Source organism: Manihot esculenta, chromosome 10 (genome assembly GCF_001659605.2).
Source record: "Manihot esculenta cultivar AM560-2 chromosome 10, M.esculenta_v8, whole genome shotgun sequence".
NCBI classification, from domain to species: Eukaryota; Viridiplantae; Streptophyta; class Magnoliopsida; order Malpighiales; family Euphorbiaceae; genus Manihot; species Manihot esculenta.
The window spans coordinates 3282276-3295168 of record NC_035170.2 but is presented as its reverse complement, the minus strand read 5'-3'; the positions used below and the strand labels follow the sequence as shown (position 1 = coordinate 3295168).

General features: G+C 35.5%; 2 protein-coding genes across 6 annotated transcripts; one reads left to right on the top strand and one right to left on the bottom strand.

Moving 5' to 3' along the window:
* The first annotated feature begins 279 nt into the window (after positions 1-279).
* On the top strand, positions 280-7478 carry LOC110624449 (methionine--tRNA ligase, chloroplastic/mitochondrial). The gene is made up of 12 exons (XM_021769593.2): positions 280-1042; positions 1331-1474; positions 1582-1731; positions 2119-2286; positions 3320-3444; positions 3623-3716; positions 3843-3941; positions 5625-5805; positions 5913-6028; positions 6339-6494; positions 6795-6923; positions 7081-7478. The coding sequence occupies exons 1-12, from the start codon at positions 728-730 to the stop codon at positions 7249-7251; spliced, it is 1848 nt and encodes a 615-aa protein (XP_021625285.1). The 5' UTR covers positions 280-727; the 3' UTR covers positions 7252-7478.
* A 269-nt stretch (positions 7479-7747) lies between these two features.
* Positions 7748-12577, bottom strand: LOC110624450 (UDP-glucuronic acid decarboxylase 6). Of its 5 annotated transcripts, XM_021769594.2 has the most exons (13): positions 11929-12080; positions 11674-11776; positions 10482-10568; positions 10151-10238; positions 9945-10036; positions 9757-9821; positions 9590-9678; positions 9079-9156; positions 8890-8983; positions 8705-8771; positions 8534-8597; positions 8382-8422; positions 7748-8111 (listed from the first exon to the last, which is right to left on the bottom strand). In XM_021769594.2, exons 1-13 carry the CDS (start codon positions 11982-11984, stop codon positions 7926-7928), a joined length of 1110 nt encoding a protein of 369 aa, XP_021625286.1. In that variant the 5' UTR covers positions 11985-12080; the 3' UTR covers positions 7748-7925. The 5 variants fall into 5 exon arrangements, with proteins under 5 accessions (XP_021625286.1, XP_043816867.1, XP_043816869.1 ...); XM_043960932.1 differs by lacking the exon at positions 11929-12080 and adding an exon at positions 12306-12577 and having other exon boundaries at positions 9590-9821; XM_043960934.1 differs by lacking the exon at positions 11929-12080 and adding an exon at positions 12425-12568 and having other exon boundaries at positions 9590-9821.
* Positions 12578-12893: the final 316 nt, after the last annotated feature.

Genomic DNA, 12893 nt, shown 5'->3' with positions numbered 1-12893 from the left:
AAGCAATTAAATAAAAACAAATTTGAATTACTCATTAACAATTTAGGGTTAAAAAAAAAAGGAATTTAGGGTAAACAATTTTCCCCCTTTCATGATAACCACCTAAGGCTGAAAAATGATCAGTTCCGGCATTGGACCTTAAGGATCCATCACAACGAGAAAATCACAAAACAAAAACCACAAAATAATTTTTTTAAAATTAAAATTTTAATTTATTAATAATGATCAATCTCTCTTGTTTTTAAGATATTACTATCCATAAACGAAAACCACAAAACAATACGGCGGACGACGGAGGAAATAATAAAGAAGACGGAAAACTATAACTATTGATCTGAGGCTTAACTTTCGAGATAAAGGAAAAGGGAATACCAGGACGTTTAGGGAAAATGTTGCGTAGCTACGGAGTTTCCAAATCGGCGGTGATCAGGAATTTGCCTCGTAAGAAACAGAAACTCTGGAAATGAAGCATATAAGGACAGCCAAACGACATCGTAGTAAGGTAAATTTACACTGACGGTCGGGTCATCAGTTTGGGCTAACGGAACCAAAACCGAGCGCAGCCGCTTTATCGATAGGCCTCTCCCGCTCTCTCCTCCTTTCCTCCTCTTATGTCCTTTATCCATAGGCGTCTGCTTCAGAGAAGAATCAGAAGTTGATTGCAAGCTGCAGCAACTCCCCTGAACAGTGAGAAACCCAGTACTGAGTTCTAAGGGGAAGAAAAGAAATGGCTGCGAGAATAAACTATTCGATACAAAACACACTTTCCCTTCTAAACCCTCTACATTCTTCGATGAGTACAAGATCAATGGTAACCACCCATTTGAAGAACCGTCTCAGGTTTCCAACAAGCCTATTCTTTTCTTCTTATAAATCCAGAAAGGCTGCGTTTTGCACAGTTGCCAGTAGCAATAACAATAGTGCAGAATCTGTGGCAGCTGAAACATTCGTCCTCACAACTCCGCTTTATTACGTGAATGCTCCTCCGCATATGGGTAGTGCCTACACCACCATCGCTGCTGATGCCATAGCTCGATTTCAGGTTAATTTATAAGAATTTTTAGCCTGATAGGTTAGGACAAGTTTGTTGTTTATTTGGTCATATTGCTTCTGATTAGCATGTGTGAATTGGATTAATTTTGTTTCAAAGTTTAAGTTATTGAAAATTTATCCCTTTTTTTTAATCTTGCTTTTTTGTCTGGCATTTTCAATATTTATTTTTTCTTCGTGGTTTCACTTATAAAGCTGTGCTCCTGAATATGGACAATTGGTACTTTCTGTGGTTGTTGTGTTGGATAAAAGAATTCTTACTTCATATATCAATTGGCAGAGGCTTTTAGGAAAGAAGGTTATATTCGTCACTGGCACAGATGAACATGGAGAGAAGATTGCAACTGCTGCAGCTGCCAGTGGCTCCAGCCCAAGTGAGCACTGTGATATCGTATCTCAAGCTTACAAGACACTTTGGAAAGATGTGAATATTTTTCTTCTCCGCCTGACAATTTTACTCTTTTCACTTGCCAGTTTGATTTTTGTGAATGTTCTGATTGCTGTACCTGTTTTATGTTTTCTGGAGAGCAGTTAGAAATTGCTTATGACAAATTCATTCGAACAACTGATCCCAAGCATGAAGCAATTGTGAAGGAATTTTACTCAAGGGTTCTTGCCAATGGGGACATTTATCGTGCTGACTATGAGGGACTCTACTGTGTCAACTGTGAGGAGTATAAGGTGGACCCTTGTATTTCCATCATTTCATGCTATCTCATTTTCTATGCTTTATGTTTATATGCATTACTTTGTATTTGCAATTAATGGGCTTGAAGAGGGTTCTGAACTTCTGATTCAGCTAATTTTGCTTCTATATTATATTCCTGGACAATCAATGAGATTGGTAACATAAAATAAAATTAAAAAAAATCCAAATTCTTCATTTTACATTCTTTCAAATTTCAAAGAGAAGAAATTGTATTGTTGATATGAGATGATGCTCCTAGCCTATGTTCTTTATCTTGCATAAAATTTCTTTCCTTTTTAATGATTTGATGCAAATTGTCAACCATTACTGATATCAGTATTTGCTGGTGAGTAACAGCATTAAAATTTTTAATTCTACAGGATGAAAAGGAGCTACTTGATAACAACTGTTGCCCAATGCATCTAAAGCCATGTATTCAGCGGAAAGAGGATAATTACTTTTTTGCCTTGTCGAAGTACCAAAAACTATTAGAAGAAACTTTGACTCAAAATCCAAATTTTGTGCAGCCTTCATTCCGTTTGAATGAGGTTTGGGAATGAACACTTTTTATTTTCTTCTAGTCAGCTAAATTGAAGCATTCTTTTGCGTTGTATTTTATAAACACTCTCTTAGAAGCATATGAATTTGTTGTGTTAAATCCACATAATCAACCCCAACTAATTTGGGGTTAAGGCTTAGTTGTTATTTTGATTATGTGTCTTCTCTCTTGAGCTGAAGTCTTCTAAACATTCTTCCCAGAACAGATTTAATTGTCTGTTGCTGGAGTCCTAATTTCTCCCAGACAAGGGATCTGACTCCCTTTTACATATAAAGTTTCTCCAGTATGGAATCAGTTCGTGGTCATTTTGACTGAGCTGAAGAATAAGCAAGAATGTTGTCAAAAATGGGAAATTGTGTCAATTACAGTTCAAGCTCTCGTGCTAACTGCTAATGTTAGCTTTCATGTTATGTCTTGGAGAACTAGACCTCTAAATTTGGATGGGCACTACAAATCCCTATAGGATAACAAATAGCTTACTTTCAAGTTTAAAATATGGTATTTTCTTATATGTGCCAAGAAAATGTTGGTTTTGTCCTTTAAAGGTGTTCTGAATTTTGATGATAGAGATTCTAAAATGCCCTTACTCTAGCCTCAGGTTTCCATGTATCAGCAGATGACTTCAAATTCAATTGCAAGAGAACATCTGTAATTTTAGGGAGTGAAATGTGGGATAGAAGAATGTCAGCTATTTTGTTTGTTTTAAACATGCCTTTGTTTGGCACTAATGTTAGTTGCAACATGTGCCTGGAATATTGCCTTGGGATGCCTAGTGCTTTTGTTGTTCATTGTTTGGACATCTGCTCGTGCTACCATGGAAGCATTAGAAATCTGAGAGTTTCTTTAGCATCCGATTGTCTTTTTTCTTTGCTTTTTTAATATCTTTTTGCGAACCTAAAAGTTATTGTTTCTGTCAAGTAGATAGCTTTCTGAAACCTGTTTGCATTTTTACTTGCACAGTTCTTTTTTTCCCCATCCATGGAGTTGCATTTAACATCTCTTTCCACTATCATTACTTTTAGGTACAAAGCTGGATCAGAAGTGGCTTGAAAGATTTTTCAATTTCACGTGCATCAGTGGATTGGGGCATTCCTGTCCCTAATGACAATAAGCAGACTATATATGTTTGGTTTGATGCTTTACTAGGGTATAATTCTTTCTCATGTAGTTCAGAAACATATTCTAAGCTTGTCCCTCCTGGATCAATACACTTGTTTAAGTTTCTTCTTCGTCTGCAGCGCCCTACAAACATAGAAGAGAGTATAGATTGCTGACCTTTCTGCCTCAATTTGTTACTTGACTGACTTTTTGCTTTTGTTGAGCAGTTATATATCAGCTTTGTCAGAGGACAAGGGGCAACCTAATCTACAAAGTGCTGTTTCTTCTAGCTGGCCTGCTTCACTACATTTAATTGGAAAGGTTTTTTAATTGCCTTATTCAACCTTTTCCTGTTTTACCTCTTGTGCTTCCTAGCTACCTTTTTCGTCAAAAAAGATATCTAATTCAGTTGATAATTTCTCTTATAATTTTCTTTTTCTTCTGCAGGATATTTTACGATTTCATGCAGTTTATTGGCCAGCTATGCTGATGTCTGCTGGCCTTGGCCTCCCTAAGATGGTGTTTGGGCATGGATTCTTGACGAAGGTATTCATATTATTAACCCCAGTATATTACATCATTTCCTTAAAACTGGCTGTTTATAATTAAATGAGGATTCTAGATCTTCCTGGGAGACATTCCCTAGTGCAATGATAAGGGTTCTGGATTGAAAACTTGAAAATCTTCATATGCAAAAATGCTGAAGGGGAGGACCACTTCTAGAGTAGATCGCTTTTTTCATCTTCTCCTTGTCCATCTTTTTTGGATCAGTGGTAGCCCATTGGATTTTGGATGACAAGATCGATATGCTCCATTGTTTCACGAAGTCCCTGACCCACATTTCAGTAGGATTTAAATGTGTGCAATGCCACAACCTTCAAGTAGGAATTCCCAAATTTTTGCATGTCCTCTTCCCAACAGATAATGTAATTTTTCTTTTGACTTCTTGAGTAGAAAGTGCAAAGCCTTTTTTTTTTCTTTTTAATTTGATTTTATTTGGGAAAACTACTAGAACACTCAAGAGGTCTAGCAAAATTAACCCTGAGGTCCTTGTGTTTCAAAAACATTCTAGTCTTTGTGCTACCATCACCATAAAGCCCAAGGATTTGACAGACTAAAGTGTTGCATCTTTTCAAAATTTAGAGATTAAGGGCTTGTTTGTTCTGTAGAAAACATTTTTATACAGAATATATTTGCATTTTCTAACATTTGGGATATTAAAAAATAGGCCAGCAGGAAATATTTTACTAGTCAAAGGGAAAGCTAAGTCATTTTTAAGGAAAATGGCTTCATCTTTTCAAAAGATAAAGTCTTTTTTCTAGACTTTAAAATGTAAAGAACTTATACATACATGAGATAAATACGTACAATTAGTTAATTATTGCAATCAAACAATGGAAAAATTTTCGTAGAGAACAGTTTCCATAGAACAAATTTTCTATATGCATGTTATTTTCCATGAATCAAACAGTTCCCAAGTATACTAGATTTTGAAGTGAACAATTTTTTTTTTCAGTATTGTCATGTTAAGGACTAAAGTAATGCACTCTTGGAGTTCATAGGTTTTGAAACAATAAAGGTTTAATGGTTAATTATACCAAACCTTAGGGGTAACTTTAGCAATTTGTTCTCCTTCCTACATCACCTCTAATGTGCTCTGTATAGGTTCTGGAACTAGATATACATAAGTACTTCTCCCTTTTATGGGTCTTAGTCTTACTCGTATTGGCTACTTAAATTAGTTCCAGGATCTGCTTCTATGCATTGCATTTGAGTGAATAAAGATTGATTGCTGCAAACTCTTAGGTTTATTTAAAAGATGCTGAAAGGGAATTCCCAGTCTTTTTAAATTCAGAAAACAGATTGCAAACCAAGCTAGTGATTATATATTTATAAATCTTTCTAAGTGCCATTTGCAAGAGCACACTTGTTCCTTGGATTTAGCAATAAATGAATGGTTTGATCCTAGATAACACATCCAAGGAATAGCAAAAAGGTTAATGATTATAGTTTTAAGAATTTTTATTTTTCTGGCGTGGTTAATCATTTCTAATGAATTTGAAGATTCTTTAACATCTTGGGTGCATGTTTATTTGAAGTTGAAACATGAATTTACATCGATAGCTTTAAAACAGTATTGTATGAACAAGCATGTTTGATTTAATTTTGTTTTCCTCTTACACCTAATTTTATTTCATGCAGCAATGCTTTTTATTTTGAAAATGATAGGATGGCCTGAAGATGGGAAAGTCATTAGGGAATACACTTGAACCAAATGAGCTGGTTCAAAAATTTGGAGCTGATGCAGTCAGGTACTTCTTCCTTAGAGAGGTGGAGTTTGGCAATGATGGGGACTACTCAGAAGAACGATTTATTAACATTGTCAATGCACATCTTGCCAATACCATAGGTATTTATAATTATATTTACATTTATTGCAATATGAAGATGAGATGTATATACTGATTCTAATTACATTATCAAAAAGATAAAATAGTCCTTACTCATCCTATGCAGGAAACCTCCTTAACCGTACACTTGGACTTCTTAAAAAGAACTGTCAATCAACTTTGGTGGTTGATTCAGCTGTTGCAGCTGAAGGAAATTCATTGGAAGAGACTGTTGAGAAGTTGGTAGGCCTTTGAAATTTTTGATATTAGTGTCATCCACATTTGAGCATGGTGAAAAATATATCCTTTCTGTTAAAATATTTCAATCACCAAGAAACGATTGCTTTGAATCCTCCATTCTAATTCTTAACCATGCAGTTCCTTTCATACTTGAAGAGTTTGATTTTGCTTCTAATTTAAATCTGGTGGCACCAATAAAATTGAATGCTTCCTGATGCTTAATTCCAGTACTGTTTACTAGTTGTCAGTTGCTAGTTTTCCTGGCAGCTTTATCCATCCATGGTGTAGTGACTTAAAAATACTGTACTTATAGGTTGAAAAGGCTCGGGTTCATTATGCAAATCTCTCGCTTTCTTTGGCTTGTGAGGCTATTCTAGAGATCGGTAATGCTGGCAATGTCTATATGGATGAGCGCGCACCATGGTCTCTTTTTAAGCAAGGGGGTGCTGCTTCTGAAGCCGCTGCTAAGGTTTCTCTATGTTCCTCTGTTTCTTGAAGAATGTCTTTGGCAATATCATCTCACTGTTATCAATGAATGACTTCATTAGCAATATTATCTCACTGTTATCAATCAATGGCTTCCTTTTTGAAAGAAACATTCTACTTTGGAATGTCTCAATCTTGTAATGGTAAACCACTTACTGCTCTATAGAGTTGGTAAGAAAGTGTTGCTTGAGCATTGCATGATTAAAAATTCAAGTTAATTAAAACTGACCTAACATGAGATGGCTATTGACATGCTATTTTCATTTTGGTTTATGCTAAGCAGGATCTAGTGATCATATTGGAGACAGTGAGGATTATAGCAATTGCCTTGTCCCCTGTGGCACCAAGTTTATGTTGGAGAATATATGCTCAGCTTGGCTACTCAAAGGACCATTTTAACGCTGTGACATGGGTCTCTCTCTCTCTCTCTCTCTCCCTCCCTCCCTATATGCATATGCGCGCGCACACGAACGCACTCTTCGGTTCATAATCTATATGCATGCATGAATACCAGAAATGCTCCTTCTTCTCTTTGTTTGAATAATTTGTTATTGGATTTTGCATTGTAGAGCGAGACCAAGTGGGGTGGCTTGAAGGGAGGTCAGGTCATGGCACAGCCGAAACCTGTCTTTGCGAGGATTGAGAGCATAACAGAAACGGAAGACGGCGAAACAGCAAGGAAGAAATTAGTGAAAAACAAGGAGAAAAAACGTCAGTCTCAAGTTGTCGCAGAGGCTTAGAAGCCCCATGTTGAATTTATTTTGAACCTTACTATGTCTTTTTTTAAAGGCTGGTGCTTATATCAACATTATCGTGGTTGATACAAATTTAGGCTAATAAACTGCTTAACCATTTCTTCATTTAGGGCGTGTTTGGCTTTGCCATTGCAGATGGCTATCAAATGTGCATGCCAAGAATTTGAGTAGAATTGATAATTATTAATAAAAATCTGTTGCCTTTTACAAAAGACAATTTCTTCTAACATTTTGGATGTTGCTTGTAGCAACAGCAATCTATGAAAATGGACCTTTATATAATTTCTCTAAGAAAAAAGAAATATGATTTCTTCCTCGGATAATACTAACCGATAAGAACTTGCACAGTAGAAAGGTATTTAATGCATCTCCAAAAGTGATTTGGTGCAATTTGTACCAATCCTCGAATTAAATCCCATGATATAGAATCAACGCTTCAGAAAAATAGGGAAGGAAAAATGTGGAATGATGAACTCATCCATGACACGTAATTCTCCTCTGATGATCAATCCATATATCGCCATTAGAGATAAAGTTCTACAGTTTACATAAAATCGCCTGCTTTAAATCATGAGATCACAATCCAGTTATTGTAAATTATGGTAAGGTATTGGGATCTAGGAGAGACAGATGTTGAAGATTTGCTAGTAGCATACATATCAATTCTTCCTGGGGACCCCAAGCCTCTGTCGGAAATCATCCTCCATGAGCGGAAGACCATCACGCAGCTTGATCTTAGGTTCCCATCCTAGCAGCTCCCTTGCTTTTGTAATGTCTGGCTTCCTTTGACGCGGATCATCTGGTGTGTTTTCCACCATTGTGATCTTTACATCAGGATTGATCAGCTGCAATGCACATGTTTCAGTTATGAGTTCCCAAAACTTGTTAATAACTTTACACACAACAAAGCTTAACTTGATAATTTGTTCTCTTATATTTCATCAGTTGCCTTAGGATATATTATTTTTGGGACGTCAAAAAACCACAATTATGCATAAAAGGTCCATCAACACAATGGCAATACATTATTTGTTGCAACAAACATCACATGCAAGAAGAATGCAATTCAAGTCAGGTTCAAAGAGATATAGGGAGCAGGCAAAACTGAAACTAACCTCCTTTACAGTCTCAGCAAGTTCAAGCATTGTAAATTCGCCTAAAACATCAAAAAGCCCAAGCTTAATAACAATAACAAAGGTGTCTCATCTATTTTGTTAAGAAACTTATTTAGAAACCAATTATTTGTTAGAGAAGTTTAAACAATAACCTGGATTGCCAATATTGATAGGCCCAGTGTTCTCTCCTTCCATCAATCGAATTAGACCATCAACCTTTGACAATTATCATCAAAACGAGAGACAAATTATGATTAGCATCTTATTATTATTCATCTCCATCATTTGTCATTATCATATGCAATGATTAAATTCTTACACACCATGTCTGATACATAACAGAAACTCCGGGTTTGGGTTCCTGGTGCTTGAACAGTCAAGGGCTCATTACTGCATTAATTGAACAAGCATGTGTCAATAATATCAAAGTTGCTGCACAAAGATAGTAATAAGAACTAATTGTTAATAGCAAAAGGTCCGCTTTAGATCAGACTTTTAAACAGCTTACCGGATAGCTTGGGCTATGAAATTGCTGACAACACGCCCATCATCAATGTTCATGCGGGGTCCATATGTGTTGAAAATTCTGGCAATTCGTATCTCTGGTAGAGAATCAAATTTAGGTGAGGAAAAAAAATTGATACCATATTACAAAATTAACCAAGAGAATGAGAGGAGGAAAGAGGAGGAACTTTACCAATCCCATGTTGTCTATGGTAATCAAACATCAAAGTTTCAGCTACTCTCTTTCCCTCGTCATAGCAACTCCTGACTCCTGAAAAATTTTGCAAACATAAGAATCTGTTATGACTTAGAGTATACATGAACACGGAACACAAGTTTTTTGTATGCCAAGCACATTTGTATTTCTAAGCTGAAAAGCAAAAACTCCATGCATAAAAAATCACCTTAAAAGCAACAAAAAGCATAAACTCAGTATTTAATCAACCCTCAACCAAAAAACAGCTGGAGAGGGATTTTTGTTTTCCAGCTTAAACTTCTCATAATCATCCTGCAACTCCCGTCCACACTATATATCCCTTATGCAATCATATCTCCTAAAATTGCAAAAGACCATCACAATCCACAAAATGATTTTAAAAATCATATAGCTACTTGGAAAACCATCAACTACTGAAACATCTTCCTGCGACCAATATATGCAGTTGAATGAATCCATAAGTTATTGTATAAAACAGTAAACTTACCAATTGGATTGACATTTCCCCAATAGCTTTCATCCTGAGGATGTACAAGTGGATCTCCATACACCTCTGAAGTTGAGGTAAGCAAAATCCTGTTACCAATTATTATATCATAAGTAACATAAAACAGGCTATTATCAAAGGGACTGGGACTCAGTAGTATCTCAAACCTTGCTCCAACACGCTTGGCAAGACCCAACATGTTCAATGTACCAATCACATTTGTCTTTATGGTCTGTCAAAGATATGGAAAGTTATAGGTCAAACCACCACTCAACATCCAATAATAGCAGAACTCACCCAAGGGACTATTTTCAGGAAGAGGGAACAGAGGTGCATTATATACAGACACACATGCCTTTACAGGATTGTATTTGTAGAAGATTGGAGAAGCAGGGCAGGCAAGATGGTATATTTGGTCAACCTCAATAAGCAAAGGCTCAGTGACATCTGCAGAAAGATAGAGAGGCAACATTTACCATATATAAAACCCATTCCTTCATTTTCAACACTGTCAACATGGCTTGGCAGTGAAATACTGAAATAAGATCAGAACAACAGTACCATGACGAATGAGTTCAAATCTTGGATGACCAATCCATTTCTTTAGGTTGTCCTTTGAGCCAGTGAAGTAGTTATCTGCAACAATCACCTGAGGGAAATAGAATTAGAGGTTAAAAACTTCTGTAGATAAGTTTTAAAATGTTAAACATAGCATTATTTGTCACTTGTATGAGGAGTGTACAGGTGTCCTCGACTGCTAAAGTAGGGGCATTACCATTAAACCAAAGTTAAGTAAATAAATTGAAAAAACCATGACACTCCATTTGCACATCTTCATTGCTAACAAAATTCAAGAAATACACTGTAGAATTTAAATAGGAAATGTGCTCACCTCATTCTTTTCGTTTTCCATCAACTTGTCCACCAAGTGAGAACCAATAAATCCAGCTCCTCCAGTGACCAAAATTCTCATATTGGACTGCCACCCAAAGCAAAAAGGTTGTCAGATAATACCCTACACCATGCTTGATATAAAGAAACAATCTGTTTTCTCATAACAAACAATTGCAATGATAAAAAAAATACGAAAATAAATGTAGAAGAATACCACAAGTGACAGCGTTCTTGTAGGGTTAAAGAAATATTGCAATTAACTTCAAGTCTATGCTATTATTAGAACATTGCATATACCGCTATTGGAAGCATTAGTGATGATTCACCTATGGGTAAAAACAATAAAGTGCAACAAAGTGAACTGGTAAAAAAAGGCACCAATTGGAAAATACTAGATAAGAAAACATCTAAAAGCTAATTTTATAGCTGTATTATTTGAGTTTGGACTCAATTACAAAGTGTCTGGACTGAAAAAAGATGTCTTCAGCTTCGCTGTATATTCAGGAACAAGCCCTCTGCCTGTGCCCTATGGAGCAGGCACACGCCAGGGGAGTTTTCTTCCCTATTTAGCATTGCATCACAATTCCAGACACATCACCAATCAGTCCAAACCTCACATTTACTTCCTGTTTCTCATAATATAGCTGCAAAATTAGGCTCTCAGATATTTTCCTATTAGGATTTATTTAGTTTTTCTATTACATCTAGCATTTAGATATCTTCCTATTTTATTGTTATTCCTATTATGTTTTGAGTTATATAAACTTACTAATTAGTAGATCTTATGTCCAACTGGTATCAGGGTCTTAAAACTCTCTGCAGTAGTCCATACAAATCCTTATTTCCATGTAATGTAGTTTGGAAATTTTCACCATATTTATTTTCCCTGAAATAATGTGAGTGATGATTTCTTTTTCCAATACTTAAATTGAAAAAAGAATAATAAAAAAGATTGCAGCTAACATATTCTGGTAAGCAACTAACTGCATTGCACTAAATTTCAGTGTTAAGCAACAATTCAGCTTCCGTAGCACACATAGTCTGAAAAGAATTCCAAGTAGAAAGAAAAGACAGCCGTATCCACAAATTGGCACAGACAAACTACCATAATTTTATACCATGTCAATAATAGATCAAACTGATTCAAAAGCGAAAGATATTGTTAAGAACAAATATGTATATATTGGCACCTGAAAGAACTTGGAGAATCTCAAAGGAGATGGTGTTGGTGGGGGTTTTGATGCAGAGTTGTGATTTCCATTAGTTGCTTCCTTAGCCATTCTTCTCGAATTCCTGAAAACCAAACAGTTTTCTTCAAACAAATTGTTCCAAATTCCCCACCACTAACGATTTTACTGCAAACCCACAAAATTATACACCTCAATAATATCAACCTACAAATTTCAGCTCAGAAAAAAGTAGAAAACTAATTTTTTTAAAACCACCTGTAATTGCCCCCAAAAAAATTATAGAAAATATCTGAATTTTTATAATGGAGCATGAAAAGCTGAAAGCTTAGAGCTTTATATAAGGAACTGAAGTCCACCAAACTGACTTACAAAATTCCAAGATTGAAAAAAAAGAAAAGAAAAAAGAGAACAAAACAATAAAAACAATGATTAACACTAACTAACTGCAAGGAGACTTCAAAAATACGAAAAGCTCATAAAGCTTTCAAATCACCGAAACAAAACCATACCCCACCCCAATATTGCAGATCTGAATCTGACCTCAAAATCACAGTAACTACACTAACTCCTCACCAAAACGCAAAACCCCAAAAGAAAAAAGAAATTAGATTGAGATTAGACTGGGAAACTACCGCTGAATTTAGTGAGACTTGAGATAGAGAGATTCAAGATTCTAGGATTTCAGAGAATCAATTATATAGTGGATAGACATGAAGACAACACTATATATAGGGGAGTGTTTGACGTTAATGTTTGAATGGTTTGATCGTGAAAGGATAAGCAACCGAGACTGGCGCTAGATGTCCAGAACTACGATTTCGTTTTCATCATCTCCAAAAACGCCGGCATGCGATGCCGTTTTTGCAATCACCGAAGGACACGTACTCCTTTCTCTTCTGGATTGCAATTTGTTAACGTAATTGAATTTTACTCTTGGGGCACTCTTCCATGCGGTAGCCCTCACGAGAGGCTAATCAAAATTTCCCGTTTGAAGGATTGAAATTTAGGATATCAAAAATTTAAGAGAAACATATTTGCAAAATCCCAAATATTAAATTTGTTTCTAAATTGGATAATAAAAATTAAGAATATTCTATTTAAATTTATTTATAAATTATCATACTTTATACTCTAAAATCTAATAAATAATAATTTTAATTTTATAATAATAATAATAATAATAAATGTGAGAGATTTTATATTCTATTTTTCGATTTTTA

Excerpts from the sequence above, each read along its gene's own strand:
- LOC110624449 (XM_021769593.2), top strand. The coding sequence starts at position 728 with ATGGCTGCGAGAATAAACTATTCGATACAAAACACACTTTCCCTTCTA. Across the intron at positions 6,495-6,794 it reads CTTCTGAAGCCGCTGCTAAG|GATCTAGTGATCATATTGGA; the intron begins GTTTCTCTATGT and ends TATGCTAAGCAG. Across the intron at positions 6,924-7,080 it reads ATTTTAACGCTGTGACATGG|AGCGAGACCAAGTGGGGTGG; the intron begins GTCTCTCTCTCT and ends TTTGCATTGTAG.
- LOC110624450 (XM_043960931.1), bottom strand. The coding sequence starts at position 11,984 with ATGCTCCATTATAAAAATTCAGATATTTTCTATAATTTTTTTGGGGGC. Across the intron at positions 8,984-9,078 it reads CCATAGACAACATGGGATTG|AGATACGAATTGCCAGAATT; the intron begins GTAAAGTTCCTC and ends ATTCTCTACCAG. Across the intron at positions 8,112-8,381 it reads TTGCTGAGACTGTAAAGGAG|CTGATCAATCCTGATGTAAA; the intron begins GTTAGTTTCAGT and ends TGTGCATTGCAG.